At 38.9% G+C, this 19,758-nt stretch overlaps 2 protein-coding genes across 3 annotated transcripts; both read left to right on the forward strand.

Moving 5' to 3' along the window:
• The first annotated feature begins 970 nt into the window (after positions 1–970).
• Positions 971–6,112, forward strand: LOC148097030 (uncharacterized). Of its 2 annotated transcripts, none has more exons than XM_087834276.1 (7): positions 971–1,010; positions 2,458–2,787; positions 3,000–3,179; positions 4,055–4,156; positions 5,254–5,291; positions 5,375–5,518; positions 5,826–6,112. In XM_087834276.1, the coding sequence occupies exons 1-7, from the start codon at positions 971–973 to the stop codon at positions 6,012–6,014; spliced, it is 1,023 nt and encodes a 340-aa protein (XP_087690402.1). In that variant the 3' UTR covers positions 6,015–6,112. The 2 variants fall into 2 exon arrangements, with proteins under 2 accessions (XP_087690402.1, XP_087690403.1); XM_087834277.1 differs by having other exon boundaries at positions 2,461–2,787.
• Positions 6,113–7,740: 1,628 nt separating this feature from the next.
• On the forward strand, positions 7,741–18,036 carry LOC148097031 (uncharacterized). The gene is made up of 7 exons (XM_087834271.1): positions 7,741–7,802; positions 11,851–12,198; positions 12,403–12,612; positions 13,113–13,223; positions 13,894–13,928; positions 14,011–14,151; positions 16,449–18,036. The coding sequence occupies exons 1-7, from the start codon at positions 7,760–7,762 to the stop codon at positions 16,635–16,637; spliced, it is 1,077 nt and encodes a 358-aa protein (XP_087690397.1). The 5' UTR covers positions 7,741–7,759; the 3' UTR covers positions 16,638–18,036.
• Positions 18,037–19,758: the final 1,722 nt, after the last annotated feature.

The following is a 19,758-nucleotide window of genomic DNA, read 5'->3' on the forward strand; positions in this document are numbered from 1 at the left end:
TTGGGCGAGACGCTTCACCTGTTGCCTACTGGTGGTGGTCAGAGGGCCCGGTGGCGCCAGTGTCCGGCAGCCTCGCCTCTGTCAGTGCGCCCCAGGGTGGCTGTGGCTACAATGTAGCTGCCATCACCAGTGTGTGAATGGGTGGATGACTGGTTGTGTAAAGCGCTTTGGGGTCCTTAGGGACTAGAAAAGCACTATACAAATACAGACCATTTACCATTTTTACCATGATTAACCTATGACAGTATAGATTAGGCAACCAGAAGCTGTAATTTCCACTAGGGGCTGAATGTTAGCGGCAAAGTGATGCACAATGTGAGTCACTTTCTGTGTGAATGCCCTTTTACTTGTTTTGTAATCACTGCCTACAACAAACTCACAGTTTGAAGCCACCAGGCTTCTGCTGCTGATGTTCTCATGCAGGAGTCTTCTGTGGTCACTGTTTAAGTACCTTGATAACAAAGCAGTCAAGGTTTTATTGCCACATCCTTTCTGAGTACTTTTTCCTGATGATGTGCATCAGTTTACCAACTTGTAATGTGACTTCCAAGAGAATAAAGCACCATTCAACAAAGCAAAAGTCATCTCAAACTGGTGTCATTAACACTTTGTTAAGCTTCAATCACCAGAACACTTTAAAGATACAGTGAAACAGAAATTTCAGTGTCCAGCTGACAAAATCTGAAGAACTTCGATTGTGTCAAACTCATTAGCCACATACAGCGAGAAGCCAGTGCGTGCACAAGAGTGTCTGCTTTAAACTTAGGGCATAAACATAATTTCATGAATGCAGCAACACAGATGAGATGCTTTTTAAGCAGAAAATGAAATGAAAATTAGCCTATGACACATTTAGAAGAAGGTGTGTGTGTGTGTGTGTGTGTGTGTGTGTGACCTCATTATTGAGAGAAGTTCCTGTTTTGTGAGTTAAGAAGGAAGAGAAACAGCATTAAACCATCAGGGCCTCAAGATGAAAGCCTGTCACACTCTGGTCTGCTTCATCATCCTTAGTGAGTAAATTATATTCTTAATTCTTGTGTTCTCTTTCTTTCTTTGTTGTTTGCATCTTTATTTTCTGTTTATTAAAAACAGAAAATTGTGTCTGTTTATTAAATCAATCACCAGGTTTGTTTGTTTGTTGGTTTTTCATGTTGAATCACTGATTTCTGTTGAACCACAAACTGTTTCATTCTTTCTTAATTTTCTTCTCTTACATGTTTGTTTTGTGGTGTTTAGAGCTGGAAACATGTAACTTGAACATGCAGGTCACTGAAAATAGAAGTTTTAAAACAATAACAAAAAATGTCTGTGAAGGTTCTCAGTCATCCAGGTCATCGTAGTCTAAGGAGCTTGGAAAGAAAAGCGTCTGGACTTCTTTAAGTTGCTTGAAGACGTTTCACCTCTCATCCGAGAAGCTTCTTCAGTTCTAAGGTCAAATGGTGGAGAGTCCCAGATTTAAACCCAGTGGGAGTTAATCCAGTTTTGATATCCCTTCCCAGACGTCTTAAGGTCCACTCACATCCTGGGCCATCTGACCTCAGGAAATCACATGATAGGGTGGGGCCAGGTTTCACAATGAGCTCACCCGAAACCGTGGCTGATTGTGACCCACACTCGTTTTCACACCTCGGCTCATATGATTAGGTAGAGGATCATCAGGGGGTCCTTTGTCCCTCTTTGGGGGGAAACTCCCACTGGGTTTAAATCTGGGACTCTCCACCATTTGACCTTAGAACTGAAGAAGCTTCTCGGATGAGAGGTCGAAACGTCTTCAAGTAACTTAAAGAAGTCCAGACGCTTTTCTTTCCAAACTCCTTAGAATAAAAAAAAAAAAAATCACATAAATAATATTCTTTAAGCTGCATTTTGCTCCTTAGTTCTTGTTAGGTTCATCCTAATCTCATATGCAGAAATGGCTATTCTCATTTTTGTTGTATCTTTTGTGAACGTTGGCCATACTAAAACTCGCAGGTGTCTTTTCATGTATAGACAGTCTCACTGTTTTTCCAAATACAAATGTATCCAAGCAAACTAGCTGGAAATGTATATTTAGACACAGCTAAATTCTACGAGCATTTTCGAAACCCCACATGCACCTGGTTCCTCTTTTTTGAACTAATGAGGCTTCAGTCAGTTTTCTTTAGGCTCACAAGAAAAACCACAGCATGCATGTTCAAAAAATGAAAATTTTAATGTTGAGCAACAATTCCAAAACCTTTTCCATGATAGAAACAATGAATATTTAATACACTGTAAAAAAATATGGAGATGAATACATCATTAGAAGCAAATGACACTCAAGTAACTCTCAGTCAGCAGATGTCAGAATCAGGAAGTTTGTTTTTTAAATTTTTTAAATATTTAAATAACAATATGACGAATTTAACTGTACACTTAAAGCACATAACGATCTGTCTTTATAGGATGATGGTAACTATTGAATGCTAATCTTTTCAGCAGCACAGCAGGATGCTCTTGTCAATGCAAAAACACCCAGACACAGAAAAATGGAAGGAGAAGACGTCACACTTGAATGCAGCTTCTTTATCCGTGGAAGCAGGAGGCTCTTCTGCAAGGAAGAATGTGAAAAGGGAAACATTCTGATTAATACAACTGCTGACACATTTCAGAGCGGCAGATACAGCATTCAATATGTCAAAAAATTTTTTAAATATGATATTATGTATGTGAGCATCACACAGCTGAAACAGTCTGACTCAGGATGGTACACGTGTACTTTGGACAGCACTTGGAAACCAGATTATTTTGAGATAATTGTCACTGAAGGTAAGTCTCTACAAAAATTGTATTCATATTTCTGAAGATGTGAACATATTCACATCTCATTGGCAACAACATTTCTTTCAACTGATCTCCATTCAGTCATTTTTTGAATATAAGCTTAGCGTTGCCATAAAACACCTGTTAACCCACATTACTCGCATGCAGACATACAAACTGCAGGATTGTTTTTGTACTGATTGTTTCTTTGTTCACAGCTGTAAAAACTTCAACACCAGGCTCTACTCCAAAAGCTTTTTCATCATCAACCTTTCTCCTATCAACCTCAACAACAGCAACAACAACAACACAAAGTTTTAACTTCAGTTTAGAAAGCGCTACATCTACATCCTCCTCCACTGAAATCCTGAACCGTTCTGAGACACCTGCAGGTCCAGGTATGGGTTCATCTGTGTATTTATCAAAAACCTCAACCACATTCAAGAGCAGTAGAAACATCGCTCAGACATATTACTGACTACTAAAGTGTAAGCATGAAGTGTAAACTTTAATTTATTAATGGGTCCTTATCTTAACCTTATAATTACTAATGATGCGTTGTCATTTATTTGATTTTGTAATTTTAAGCACAATTTACAAAATGTGTAAAGTTTTCAAACAAATAAACAGTGCAAGAGTTAAATGAAGAACTCGGGAACTGCACATGAACAGCTGAGTGAGACCACGTTTGACTTCCTTAAAGCACCATGACATGAGATCTAGATGACAGATGTTATAGACTTCCACTTCTGTGTGGTTACCTGTTACTGTGTGGTCATGTCTCAGTGTTTTAAATGTGGTGTCAGGGGATAGAAAAAGATCAAATGCTTTATACATTCTCTCACGTCCATTTTGGAAGTTTCAACATTCTTCTAGAACTTTGCTGACATTTGTGACTCCTTATATTGATCCTATGACTATTGTGCCATCAAAAAGTAGACAAAAATGCAGCGGGGAAAAGACGGCACAGAACTGGCCAATCACAATAGCTGTGGGCTACGTCGACCTGACATTACGTTACATTTCTCATGATGTGCATGCAAGCTTAACGTAAAAAGTTAGACTTGGTAGTCACACACAGGACAGCCTCATTTGAGTAGTTGGCACTGCATGTGATGGAGGATTCAAGTGCAACAGTCGAAACTGAAACTTTATCTTAAAATAAATTAGGAGGACCAAAAGTAATTTCATACAAATGAAATGTAACTCACAGTATCTGTGTTTTGTTTGTATAATATAATAATAAAAAGAAATGTGTTCTCTTGAGGTGCAGATAAGCCGCTTTATGTGATTCTGATTCTGGTCATTATGATCACCCTCTTATCAGCCGCTTTGCTGATTTTCTATAAGAAGACGAAGGCCACTAAACCTAAAGGTGAGTCTGCAGCACACCTGTGTTTTTACCACTTCAGAGCAATGCAAATTTATTTCCTGCAGATTAACCTCAGGGTTAACCTTAATTACGTTTTTATACTGCACTGCAAAAATTCAAAAACTTACCAAGTATATTTGTCTCATTTCAAGTCAAAAATATCTCATCGCAGTTAAAATAAGACACAATCAGCTACACAGTAACACTTCAGTGAGATATATGAACTTGTTTTTAGCATCTTGCATGTTGGATCTGGAGAATTTTCACTTGTTCCAATGGCAGATTTTTTTCACTTATTTCTTACAAAAATTTTTTTTTTTTTTATTGTATTAAGTGAAAAAAAATCTGCCAATGGAACAAGTAAAAAGAGTTTTAGGATGGTTAAATGCTTATAGAAAAAAATTGTTGTTAAACTGTTTGCTGGCAACAGAAAAAAAATCAAAGAGTAAAGTTGAGTCTAAGAATCTTTATTTATTCCTAATTCTCATCAGGCAAACTCAGAGACTTTCAACACAACTGAAAAACATTAGACTCTTATATTCTCTCTGCAGAGGTCTGAGAGAGAGGCTCCTGGAATAATTTCAGTATTTTCTGGAGAACTGATTGGTCAGTAGGTGGTGATGTCAAACCTGTTGATTTCTGATCTGGAAAAAGCTGCTGTGACAACATCTGATTGTTTGACTGAAAGGTGTTCAGCACAGAGTTTGACCAGTTTTCATACATTGCTAAACAATCGACTTAGGAAAATTCAAACTCATTAAAAGCTGATGGAAGTACTAGACTGATACCCACTGGGTTGACTTATTAAGATGTTAGCATATATGAAAGCTGACAGATGTCCCGGTAAAGCTGAACATTTCAGAAGCACAACATCTGCACAGCTGGAAAAAAAGATGCAAGATGTAGCAGATTACAATGGGCATGAATTAAGTCAAGTGTGACTTGGCTGTGGCACTGAAAACATCTTTAAGATTAAGTTGAAAGATATTCAGTTTTCATTCTTTATATTGTTCCCAAGTTTAGTTCCTTTTTTTGTAGTTGGTTGTAGTTCCTGGAAGGTGTTTAAGCCAGATGTTTGTGTTCTCTCCTGCATTTTTCAGGACCTCCTGTAGAAACAGAATACGCTAATATCACACAGGTTAGTTTTAGAAATTATGAGACACGCAGTCTTCATTACCTTTTGATTTTTATCAGTTGGCCAGTATGTTATCTTTTTTCCAGAATAACCGATTGTGTGAAGAGATAAGAGACGGCTGTTCACCTCCTGTGGAAGTGTCTTTAGTTGATGCCTTTCCCAAAACCTGCCAGCGAGCTGGAGTTGAAAACCTCGAACTTTACAGCCTCGTCACCTATTCTCAGAGTAAAGTAAGTAGATGTGTGGTCTGACTGGTCAGAAACCAGAATAAACCTGTTTGGGTAGTGTCATTAGTAATCATTGACAGGATATTTTCTTTCTGCCAGCTAATAGTAAAAAAATAAAAAAATGTCCAAATTCAGTGAACACGCTCTGGTTCACGGTTATTAGGCTTGGCTAGTTTTTTTTTAAGTCCAGGACAAATCCTTTGTTCCTATAACATTATATATTTTGAATTTTAAAAATAACTCCTGTTTTATCTGCTGGATGGGTTTATTTTTTAAGTACGTTTAAAGTTTAACTTCACTTATTTTTCAGGCTGAAAATGACACAGATGAAGTTGATTACACTGAAGTGGATTTTTCCCACATTTCTGTAACTAACAGCGCCCTCTGGGGTAAATCGGGTGATGTTGTCTACTCCACACCTCAGATACATGCTAGCCTCAGGAACCACGTTAAAGATGCTTCACCTCCTCTGTACTCTATAAAACCGAAACTGAAATAAAATAAAAACTGAAAAAAGCGCAACACCTGAAGAGTCTTGCACTGTCACTGCAAAGAGAATAGAGGTTGCAGAGGGGCGTAACAACGTGTTTGAGAGGAGTTTTTTCACAAATGATTCAAAGTTTAACTTGGAAGCCACCGCGATGCAGTGTGAAACAAAAGACTTCACATGATGTGATGATGGAACAGAATATTTATGTTTTATTTACACTTTGTATGCAGTAAATTTTATCCGACTGGATGTTTAGTTTTTTGGAACGAAGCTTGTTCTCGGTAAAAGCTGTTTGTTTATGTTGTTTTGTACTGACAGTAGCTGAAAGTACTTTATGAACAGTTATAATAAAGTAAACAAGGATACATTTCTCTTAGCTACTGCATTTGAAAAACGACCTATACTGTCTTCTTTCAGTTTGGTTCTGTATTCTTATTTCACTGTTCTTACTTCATAGGAAACATATTGTACAGTGGACTGAATTTAAAAGCCAGTTTATCTGATTGATTATGTTCACTATGTAAAAAATAATCTAAATCTAAAACATGCAGTCATTGTCATCAAAATCTTTTTGTTTTAAACCTGCGGTGAGTTATAAATATTTTTAATAACGCAGAGTATCGATGTTGACCTTTGTTTCCCTCTGTTGGCTACTTCTTTTAACCTTGCACAGCACACAGTACTTTAATGAATGTTACACTATGTTCCTGAACTTTTGCCTCTTTGTGCAAAAGAGGATTTCCTGTACTACAAAGTTTCGCTTCCTAAAGTTTACCAGGGTATATCACCATGGTAACCGGTATTAAACCTAACCTGCCCTGGAGCAGGTATTCTTCTAGAGCTGATCAGATATGAAATAATTCCCTAACGACCAGTCAGTTGAACAGATGTTGGTTTCACGGTTGCTGAAAGATCCCTCAGACCTCTGTGTGTGGATATTAAAGAGTGTAAAGTTTACCAGTGCACATTTTAAAATATCCTCTTTCCCTCATGACTATGCCTGTTTTAATCCCCCCACTGGTTACAAACAATTTTATGTATTTATTTACGTTTTGTTTTTGTGAACTTCAGGAATGTATTGAGAGGTGTCCTTCTTTAAAACAGGAAGCTGATGACTCAGCTAAAGGTTGAGTCATCTGTCATCTCATGTTCTTCTGCATTTCATTTTGAATTCTGTTTTATTTTAATCCTTGCTCTCAGACAGTTGAAGACCACCGACACGGCAACTGAAAAAAATAAAACTATTTTAAATATGAATATATCTAAATACTCAATTATATTCCAATTTTCTAGTCTTTACTTAATCTTTATTTTTGCTGCTTTCTTTCTATTTCAATTCATTATTTTTGTCCTTTGCGTCTATAAATTCTTTCTTACGTATTCTTTATTAAATATTCGTTGTAAATGAATATCTTCAGTGAGCAAAAAGGTTGAATTCATAATCTTTGTGACTTTCTCTTTTGATTATTTTTTTTATTCATATCCATCCATCATTATTTCTACAGCAGCGTGTCACGTTCTTGTGTTGAGCTTGCTAGCCATCTGGCTTGCGGCTTTGTTTAGACTCCAAGGATGTAAATCCAGCCTAACGCAGCTTTAGAAGTGATGAGACACAAAAACCAACCCAGAATCCTTCACTCTGCAGTTCAAGAAGTTAAAGCAAAGGGGAGAAGTGTAGAGCTGTATGACGTGTGCGGGGGAGGGAGTCCATCATTAAGAGAAGTGAGAAGTTCCTGCTTTGTAAGACGAGCAATATGAAGACAGTATGTGGCACTGTGGTCTGTTTCATCTTTCTCAGTAAGTAAATTTTTGTATTATTACTCATTCTTGCATATCATTGCTTTATGTGGTTAAATATGTTTAATGGAACATGACGTTTGTTAAAAATATGAGGTAACTTTCCCAAATATAAACCATGCAGGAACCTTTTTTAAGCATGGCTCCATTTTTTATTACCTAAGGTTATCTTTATTTTTTTTTTGCATTGCAGTTCAATATTTAATAAAATATCCACGTATATACTTTTTTTTTTTAAGAGTAGTGTTATAGTTGAGATTTTTTATGGGGAACCGATAGTTTACAGTATCACTGTTGTGCAACACACTGGGAAAACTAAAAAAACTGGGCTCAACATTTGGACTGTTGGAGCTGTTTTGCATCTTTGATGAACAATTGTAAAGTTTAACAGTGTTTCTTTGTCAGTGTTTGTAGTTAAACATGTTCAGAGGTGTAAGTGCCTCTGAAAGTACAAGTTAACTTCCCCATTTTTATTTAAACACGACTTCAGTTTATTTTGTTTTTCAATAATTTCACTTCAGTTTTTTTTAAAGAAATTATCCTGATTTCCTTGTATTGTTGTTGAATATACAGCCAAATATCTGCATACACTTGTTTTTAATTTGTTTTATTTTAAGGATGTATTTATAGTTGACAAGCACACACTGTTGTTTCAACCTCACCGCTTTGCAACACAAAGGAAGGAAACAAGGGGAACTGGTCTTAACTGGTTTGTGTGTTATTCTAGTCTGTGCGTGTGTGTGTGTGTGTGTGTCAGTCAGGGATAGGACATAACAAATAAATACATGTAGCTTTGCTTAATCAATCAAGATGACAGAAAGATTATCTGTCAGACGACAACAGTGATTTTTAGAAGAAGGAAGAATTGAAGATGATGAAGAAGAAGAAATCCACCTGAAGTCCAGAGTCCAGTCTTTGTCACATGGGACTCTGCTGGACCAGTTATAGCAAGATGGTTTAATCAGAGTCTTACAGCAAGTTTTAAGGTGAACATGAGACGCTCCAAAACAACCACATCAGTAAAATACAGAACTATGCATGGTGTTAGAAGAGAAGTGGATGGGTTTACAGTCGTGTGTGAACAGGGTGAAAAGAGCTGGACTAAGAACGCGGCCCTGCGGTACTCCTGTGTTAATGGTGATAGCAGATGATGTAAGGTGATGTAAGGTTGCCCACCATGACCTTCTGTGCATAATCAGGGTTAAAACTGTTACTGTTGTGCAGGACATAAAATCTTATTTCTTTTCAACCCAGGTTCCATCTACTGGGAAATGCTCCCTGATCTAAATTTTGTTCCTGATAAAGCAGCAACAAAAAGAAGAGCTGCAACATGTACAGACACAGGAAGACATTATTATGTCTTCACTGCCTGCTACATTCAATCCTTTTCAGTTTGCCTACAGGCCAAACTGACCCACAGACAACGCAATAGCACTGGCTCTGCACACTGCCCTCTCCCACCTGAACCATAAGAACACATATGTGTGGAAGCTGTTTATTGACTAGAGCTCCACTTTCAACCCTATTAATCCATCCAGGTTCATGATGAATCGGTGGTTCATTATGCGACTGGATCCTGGACTTCCTGAAAGACAGACCACAGGTGGTACAAATCCGTAGTGCTGCATCATCTACACCAGGGGTGTCGAACTCCCGTCCTCGAGGGCCGGTGTCCTGCAGGTTTTAGATTCCACCCTGGGTCAACACACCTGAATCAGATGATTAGTTCATTACCAGGCTTCTGCAGAACTTCAAGACATGTTGAGGAGGTCATTTAGCCATTTGAATCAGCTGTGTTGGATCTAAAACCTGCAGGACACCGGCCCTCGAGACCTGGAGTTCAACACCGATGCTTGTTAACAGTCTGAATGGCCCACAGGAAGAAGGTGTTTGTGGTGGTGTGGGACCTGATTGACCTGACCCACTGCAAGCAGATGGTGGGTGGGCATCAAGGGGTCACCTGTGATGGCCCTGGTTTTTGTGAGACAGGAGGAGCTGGCATGGCCTCCAGGGGTGGCAGATGAAAGTTGTTTCTCAGTTATGGCCCCTATGTAGAGCACTCTCTCCAGACAAGCGTTACAAGGCCAGCAGCAGTTTCTCGTCCGGGGTTGTTCTTCCTCAGGACACAAAGAAAGTGCAGCCACTGTTGGGCCTTCTTCACCTGAACGCTGGTGTTGTGGGTCCAGGTGAGATCAGTGGAAATGTGGGTTTCCAGAAAGGGGGAGACAGATTCCCCCCATTCAACATTTAGAATCAAAGGGTTGTGGATCTGTCTGTGCCTCCTGAAGTCCATTATGAGTTCTTTTGTTTTAAGGATGTTCAGCTTCAGGTTATTTTCTGAGCCTCAGCAGGAATTATTAGAGAGGAGCCTATTCACGGTGGTGTCATCAGCATACTTGAAGATGATGTTCATTGGTTGGATTGATGCACAATTATGTGTGTGCGTGGAGTAAATTAGGGGGCTGAGAATACAGCCCTGCGGAGACTTGATGCTGAGTGACAGTTGGGCGAAGAGTTGGAGGCAGTCTGACTGACTGAGGTCTGTTTGTGAGGAAATCTTTGATTGAGGAGCATTTGGCAAGAACACGGTGGATCAGTTTGGTGGTAAATTATGTTTAACCATTCTTTGCTTGAAGATGATGCAACAGCCAGTGTTGGGACGGTTACTTTTAAAATGTATTCCATTACAGAATACAGAATACATGCCCCAAAATGTATTCTGTAACGTATTCCGTTACGTTACTCAATGAGAGTAACGTATTCTGAATACTTTGGATTACTTAATATATTATCATGCTGTTTACAACTACATGAATGTACTATTGCTGTGATTTATTACTGTTACTGAAGGTCCGCGGCTCCGAACCGTAGTAAAGGGACCTCTGACTAATACGGTGGGTTCTGTGTTGGGCTCGTAGCCGAAAAATAGTTTTACTTTGTTGTCTGGGTCAACTTTGCTAGCGAGAGACAGAGAGAGGCGTTGAAAGGCTGCTCCAACAGAACTTATTGTTTCAGAGAAAAACAGGAACACGGTGTACAGTCGAGTCTTAATAGCTTACTTACAACTGGGCTCGTCAGGCTCTCTTCTTGGCTGCAGTGGTTATTATTATATTTACATGCTTCCAGCTCCCATTTTTGCTCCATGACAGCTCGTACTTTTCCTTTTTCTCCCTCCCTCGCTCACAGACACATAACGGGTATGTCAGTCCATTCTCCCTGCAGCACGGACTACACTGTCTATGATGCTACATTCTTTAGAGCTATACCTGTAGCATTCTGCCTATTAGCTTAGCACAACAACAACAAAAAGGCCTCTCTCACCCAGGAAACATGCAGAGAGAGAGCGTCGCCCTGTAACCATGGCAACCGTAACGCTGCCGCCTGGAACAACAGAACGTAGCTGTCAAACAAAACCCGAACAGTCCTGACCCGCGACAATATGAAACAGGGAAGTACCGCCATGTAATCCATTTATTTCAACAAAGTAACTGTATTCTAAATACCACCTTTTTAAACGGTAACTGTAACGGAATACAGTTACTCATATTTTGTATTTTAAATACGTAACGGCGGTACATGTATTCCGTTACTCCCCAACACTGGCAACAGCAATGTTATTTTTTTCATACTTGTTAAATATGAAACAAAAGGAACAACACTGCGTGAGTGTTGATACCCCGAAGTCTCTGAATGTTCACTAACACATCTTCATTTTGCGTGCGGAGGTCGGAAAAGCGGATGAAGATTGATTCTGAAACGAGTAAAACTCAAGATGATATTCTAGCTTTTACACAAAATTTCAACTCTGAGTCTTCTTCAGCTGATGATTTGTGGAGATATTAGGAAAAAACATGACATTTGCTGTTTGTAAAATTACTTTACTTTGCAAGTAAAATAAGAATTTAGTGAATTCAACTAAACATTTATGACCGTTCACATGAAGTGAATAAAAGTGAATAAATTCAATTAAATTAAATGTACAAAAATGTATTATTCACAACATATTACAGGGTACATATTAACTATTGACTGTTCATCATGTCTACAGCACTGCACGATGGAAACTCTGGTCAAGTCGATAGAGGAATTCCCATCTATAGAAGAATGGAAGGAGAAAACATCACAGTTAAATGCAAATTTTCTTACTCTGGCACCAAGAAGTTCTTCTGTAAGGGAAAATGTGAAAAAAGAAATATCCTAATTGAAACAACAGGGAACGCAGCTAAAAATGGCAGATACAGCATTCAGTATGTAAAAAATGGTGTTCTGTCATCTGATATTCTGAATGTGAGCATCGCTCAGCTGAAAAAGTCTGACACAGGACCATACATGTGTCATTTGACCAAAACTTGGGATGGAAATCTGAGCCATGAGTTTTACATTCTTGTCACAGAAGGTGAGTTCCAACAAAAATATTTGTTTTTATGTCATTGCTTTACATAAACTTAAAATTTAGTTTTTATAAGTTCTACTGATGACCACAAACTAAACCTTACATGCAAACACTGAATCTGCTTTAAGCATAATTATTAAGATTTAATCTCATTGTTTCATTGTTCATGTTGTTTGTATACTTCAACTTTAACATTTCTGTCATCAGGCTCAATAATAAAAACAGAAACAGCAACATCAACAACAAAAACAACATCAACAACAAAAACAACATCAACAACAAAAACAACATCAACAACAAAAACAACAAAAACAATACCAACAACAGAGACTTCAGTCTTCAGTTCAGAAAGTGCTGGAGTTTCATCCGTGTCCCCCGAAACCTCAAAACAGCCCCAGAGATCGCCTGCAAGTTCAGGTACATTATACATTTTGCGTTTAATATGTAATATACTGATGTAGATATGATCTCGGTTATTCAGACCCTTTTCCATTAGTACCTGCACAGACTTGTTACGGTTCGGGTACCAGGCACTAAAATAGTACCTGCTCGGCCGGGTTTCCAAGAGATCCGAACTTGGCATCACTCGATGAGTTATGATAGCACCTTGTTCACAAAAATCAAAACCACCATTTTTGAAACCCGACATTGAGGGAAATGGCTACATTTGGTCCCCCGACTCTGGCGAAAAGCCACAGACCAAGCAGCAGGTGTGTCGACATCCAATGTTGCTTCATGTTGCGTAATTACATCATGGGATGCTCGCGTCACGTTGCTATGACAATGACCTCGCACATTAGGCAGTACTTGACTGTAATGGAAAACCAGTCAATCCGAGTCAAATTTTGGCGAGTCAATCCGAGTAGATAATGAAAAAAATCATTAGACTCTGAGTAAAACAAATGTGTTCTTTTAAGCTGCTGCAGGTATGCTTCCTTATGTGGGTCTGTTTCTGGCCATTATGATCATCCTCTTCTCGGCAGCTTTGCTGATTTTCTGCAAGAACAAGAGGGCCAGTAAAGACAAAGGTGCGCATACACACACACACACACATACACACTTTCGCGAAATCGATCAATGTAGAGCAGTGAGACAAACCACGGAGGCCCCAGAAAAGTGCAATCAAACGATGAGTTTATTAACACACAGGAGAAAACATCAGCCTATGTCCTCTGACCAAAATACATGTTGTGGATACTTATAAAGCAGTGGGGTATACCCCCCCCCCCCATGGCGTCAATCACAGATTAAAATAGGTTAAAGACGTTAATTACAGTGAATGGTACATCTTGTACATCTTTAATGGCTATAAACAGACATAGAACTTCTCTTTTCTATAACACCTTCCATACAAGGTAATAAACTTCAAGCCCTCAGGGTCTCTGGGGCTAATTATTGACTCTGGTCATCTGTTGCCAAGTAGACTAAAATACAGTTAGAAGCTAAGTGAGTTAAGGCCTCAGGCCTGACACATTCCTAGATTATATGTGTTACATGTATTGTAAGCATGTACACACACACACAGAAAACCTGGTTTTGAAAGGTACCGAAAAACATAAAATGCATTATTTATCTACCTCGGAGATGTCTGTGTGTGGAAGAAAGAAAAAAGTTTTTAAAAGCAGAAATGAATGAAAATAACAGTTTCTGGTTTAATTCTTCAAATGTGGCTCATTTTTTGACCTGCATGTTTTTCAGGACCTTTGGAAAATGAAAATGGTGACATCACACAGGTGAGTTAAAGGAATTCTGAGACACCTGAGCTTCATTACTGCTTGATTTGTATGAATAACCTGGGTTCTTCTTTCTCTACAGGTGAACCAGCTCTATGAAGAGATCAGAGAAATGGACACTTTGCCTCCCCTGAGTGTGTCCTCAGCTTACACGTACCCCAAATACTCCCAATCACATGGATTTGAAAACATAGACTTCCACAGCACCCCTCCTCAGAACACAGTAAGTGAAATTGTGGTCTGATTTTAAGCTTTGAGGTCAGAAATCTGGATCTTTATATTAAATTAGGTAACAGTTTGAGTAAAAAAAGTAATGAGGACCTCAGGTTATGGCTGAGCAGTGCAGTAGGATGATCTGATATCCTCGTGTTGGTGTTGTTCCCAGATCATCATGAAAATGTTGTTCCAGGTTCAACATTGCAAGTGACCAATCACATTATTGTGACGTTATTCTTTTGCGCACCAACCCATTCGTGCATTTATGAAATTCCAATGTTGCAAGGACAATATCAATTCTGCTTAGCGTTTATTAAAGGGTTAGGGTTAGGGTCAGGGTTAGGGTCCGTTGATCGGCGGACAAAGGCAGTTTCTCGCAGCTTAAGTACAGTTTTTTGTTTTACGACGGTTTTTCCCGAAGTCGCAAAAGTATGACATCACAACATTCTGATTGGTCACTTGCAATGTTGATCCTGGAACAACCTTTAGTATGATGATCTGGGAACAACACCAACACGAGGATATCAGATCGTGCGAGCAAGTACAGCGTTAGCAGATTAGAAATAGGATTTGATGGCGGGGCTACGTAGGGCCTTGGAAAATTCACAAAAAAAATCTTCAAGTCAATTCTCAAATGAACAGGTCACCAGTGAAAAGAAGCTAAAACAGGGCTCATGTGTTCTCTATTTTTGGTTTTAAGTAAGAAGTAAATGGCCTGCATTTGTATAGTGCTTTACTTAGTCCCTATGGACCCCTTTGCACTTTACACTACATTCAGTCATTCACCCATTCACACACACACTCACACACTGGTGATGGCAGCTACATTGTAGCCACAGCTGCCCCTGGTGTGCACCGACAGAGGCGAGGCTGCCGGACACTGGCGCCACCGTCTGACTGTTGCATTTAGGATCAGCTGTAGTTTCTGTAAACTTTGTTCACCATTTAATTTCTTTAATTGGGTCGTTCGCTGCACTGAGTTTAGGAATGTCAATGGGAAAGAGATGTGCAGCTGATGAAACCTTCACTGATGAAATTATGTTCACTATTTGTTCAAAATGTATTTCGAGAGATGATTAGTCAATTTTACGAAGATTTTGGAGGAAGTAGTTAGTGTTGCTGTTGATTTGTTTTGCATCAGTAAAGTAGCTAGCTTGTTTTGTACACTGTATATTCAACAATGTCGAGAATAAGTGAGGATGTTAGAAAGATTTGGGACACAAAATGTGGATTTTTACTGTTTATGCATATATTAAGGGCAGAGCAGGCTGTACCTGCTGTGGAGACTCGGGTCTTTTGGAGTGAAGGGCCCACTCCTGAAGACCTTCTATGACTCTGTGGTGGCCTCAGCCATCTTAATAATAATAATAATAATGGATTGCATTTGTAGAGCGCTTTTCGAGAGCCTCAAAGCGCTGTACAATTCCACTATTCATTCACTCTCACATTCACACACTGGTGGAGGCAGCTACAGTTGTAGCCACAGCTGCCCTGGGGCAGACTGACAGAAGCGAGGCTGCCATATTGCGCCATCGGCCACTCTAGCCATCACCAGTAGGCGGTGGGTGAAGTGTCTTGCCCAAGGACACAACGACCGAGACTGTCCAAGCTGGGGCTCGAACCGGCAACCTTCCGATTACAAGACGAACTGCCAACTCTTGAGCCACGATCTTTTACGGTGTGGTCTACTGGGGCGACAACATCTCTGTCGGGGACAGGAAGAGACTAAACAGGCTGATCCGGAGGGCCAGCTCTGTTCTAGGATGCCCAGGACCCAGAGGCATGAGTGACAGGAGAATGGTGGCTAAGCTGTCATCCCTGCTGGACAGCATCTCCCACCCCATGCAGGAGACTCTGACAGCACTGAGCAGCTCCTTCAGTGGCTGCAGCACCCACGATGTGGGATGGAGAGATTTTGCAGGTCTTTCCTCCACTCTGCTGTCAGACTCCACAACAAAGACTTCCACTGATCAAACACACACAAACCCACACATGTCCATTACTCTTTTTCTGGCATCGCTGTATTATTCTGAATTGTATATAGCATTTGTATTCTATTTTATTCGATTGTATATAGTATTTTATTCTATTCTATTGTGTACAGTATCTTATTGATATCTTATTCCAGTGATTTTCTCTAATTTTTCTGTGCAACTTTGCACTGTCCACTGCTGTAACAAAGCAAATTTCCCACATGTGGGACTTATAAAGGTTATCCTATCTTATCTTAAATAAATCTATAAAAAATTATTTGATTAAAAAATGCTTTTAAGAAACTAAAGTTTGTTCTCACTTTTCTTTCAGGCTGAAGACAACTCAAGTACTCTTCATTACTCTGAAGTCAATTTTTCCCACATTCCTGCCACCCACAGCGCTCCATCTCGTAATGCAACTGATGCTATTTACTCCACACCTGTGGTACATACCAGCCCTTCCAACCACACCAAAGATTCTTCATCTCCTCTGTACTCAGCAGTTAAAAAACGGTATTAATGCTGCCGATGGCACCTTCCCTCTCACAAAGATCAACAGGTGTTCGTAATTCATAGAAAATGAGGTTCTTTTCTGCTTATTTAAGTGAACTGAATGCTCAAACTATTAGCCTCGGATTAATTTATTTAATTACTTAGTAATATCTACTTTAACTTAACAGATAATTGATTGCATGCATACTTTTTGGAAACTGGAGTATTTTCCATTAACAAATACAGGAAAACCCAACTGAAATGGAACATCTATTGCTGTGTGAGAGCATGCAGTGGTCTCAGGTCAGTCAGCAGGTTGTTCTTGGAGAAACATCCATAAATGGAGTTAGCAAAACAGCTTCTTTCAGATGTAGAAATTCACCTCAAGTGATTTCTTTCTTTCCCAAACCCAAAAAAACTGAGACTGAAAAGTGAATAATGGCATGAAAAGCTGCAGAAAACCCAAAAACATTCTGTCAGAAAACCGTAAAGACAAGTTCACTAGAGACAGTTTCTGTATACTTTCTGTTGGCAATGTAAACAAGCAAAAAAAAAAAAAATCATGGGTGAATTGATTTAAAAATAATGGAGCGACCGTGGCGCTGGGGGTTGGGAAGCGCATCTGTAACCGGAAGGTTGCCGGTTCCATCCCCGGGCTCTCTGTCCTGGTCATTGTGTCCTTGGGAAAGACACTTTACCCTACCGCCTACTGGTGATGGCCAGAGGGGCCGATGGCGCGATATGGCAGCCTCGCTTCTGTCAGTCTGCCCCAGGGCAGCTGTGGCTACAACCGTAGCTTGCCTCCACCAGTGTGTGAATGCGAGAGTGAATGAATAGTGGAATTGTAAAGGCAAAAAGCGCTATATAAATCCAATCCATTATTATTAAAATATTATTTTAATAAAGCTTTTGGGACTGCACTCTTCTTGTCCCATTATCCAGTGTTTTCTATCACGCTTGGCTCCCATAATCTCTATAATACATGGCGCAGTCTTATTGTGAAGCTGATTTGGAAGGTTCAACAAATCCAGCAAATCCAAACACATGTTAGACTTTAATGTGAAGATGCCTAAATCCACAGATGAAACAAAATGCAACCCACCATAAAAAAACTAATAAATGAGCAGAACACCAAATTGAATTCTAGGCCCCCAGCTTTGCTCACAAACCTGCTTGTTTGTGTAATTTTGTACTGACACAGACACTGAAAGTACTGTGTTAATTGTTTTTATAATCTTAACAATATCACAGTTCTGTGGGTTATTGCTCAAGGATCTTTGTGTTCTTATTTTAGTTTGCTTCACTGTGCTCAACCTGAGTTTTAAATCTTAATTAAAATAAACATGAACATCAACAGTTTTAACTGTATGGTCTTGATTGTTTGCAGAATATTTTTATGAATAAAGGTACATGGACTGGTTCTTATATAGCAATTTTTACTCTATTTGAACACCCAAAGTGCTTTATACAACACGCCTCGTTCACCCATTCACAGACATTCATTCTTTTTTCTACATCTAAATGGTTTCCCTCCAACATTTACACACATTTATACTTATGCATGTTTCTGCTATTAATTCACTGAAATACAAACTGCCTCTAGTGCAAATATAGTAGTACAGGTCCTGTTGTGCCTGGTTATTTTCCCCAGTGTTGTACTGCAAGACCTCCCTGTTCTATGTGGTGATGACCCAGCTATAAACCTTACCAGCATCTACAACGCTGGTATTTTTCCCAGTGCGGAAGCACTACATCATAGTCGATGGATCAAAAACTGATCAAGTCAAAGGCACCACCTAGTGGCGATGTATGAGAACTCAGAAACGGTGGTGTCGTAAAACAAATTTTCACTTCCATCTTTATTCATGAATGGATGCAAACACACCTTTGCTGCGTTCATAATTTTAACAAAAATGAACTGTCTGCACCACAAGTTTGACTGAACGAGACCAGCAAAGTTGGAAAAGAGAATATGTGTTTGGTGCAGGTAATCTCATTTCTAAAATCAAAAAGAGGAGGGGAAAAATCAAGCTTTCAAATTTGCGTAGAAAGAACAAGAGAAAAAAAAAGGTGGATCACAAAGCCACAGCACTGTCTAATAATAGTACAGACAACAAGACAGCGAAATTTATTATAAACTGCGTTGTTTGCAATGACTTTTATACTGACTTTTTATATTGTTCACATAAGTTTGTGACTTTAATATCAGAGAATTTCTGTTTTGTTCCACATATTTTTCATTTTTCCTTGAAGTAATATTTTCACTTCATGCAAATTTTTAGATGACTGCTTATTCAAACTTCCTATTGGGAATTGTTTTAATGCAACGTTCCTTGTGAAATCCAATGAAAATATAGTTACATCAACATAAGAAGAATGTGACAACTCGAAGGCAAAAAAGGCTGATAAAAAGGCTACATTTAGTTTGGACTTTTATAAGATTGCATCATGATGTTTTTTATTTTGTTGTTATTTTAAGTAACGCTTCATCTGGTGAACAAAACAAAAGCTCACTGGCACTAAAATAAGTTTCTCTGAAACCCAAAGATTGATTTGTGAAGCAGGATTTCATCTCATCCAGGTTAGCCCTGGGTTCACTTTTCAGAAAAGCAAATTATTAATGAGAGCTAAGGACTAATCAAAGCTCACTATTGCATTGCTACTTTTTTGTACTACAGCGTAATCAGCTGATTCTGTGCTATTTCCACCTAATCACGTTTATCTTCACAACCACATCACTCCTTCCTTTGTTAACTTATTTTTCTTTAGAATTTTTTCTTAATAGTTTAATAATTATTCACCATTTACTCAACTACATTTCTTTTTGTCATTGCACTATTTTTATCTACATTTGACACACAAACTACCCTGTGTAGTGTCTTTAAATGTCCATGATATTTCCATGAGATGACACATAAGCCAAGGGATGTAACATTTTGCATTGGCCTCAATATACAGAAACAGAGATATTTTTGAATAGCACAAAATGCACACAAATGAAGGGTTTGTATTTTTCTGAAATATTACTGATGACATTTGTTTCCTATGGATATAATTATCATTATAGTTAAAACAGTAATATGTACTCTCTACTGTACATGTGTGATTTTGGATGAGGATAACAACGTGAGATCTTTTCAGGGGATAGA

Source organism: Neolamprologus brichardi, chromosome 20 (assembly GCF_056152115.1).
Source record: "Neolamprologus brichardi isolate AB-2024 chromosome 20, ASM5615211v1, whole genome shotgun sequence".
Taxonomy (NCBI): domain Eukaryota; kingdom Metazoa; phylum Chordata; class Actinopteri; order Cichliformes; family Cichlidae; genus Neolamprologus; species Neolamprologus brichardi.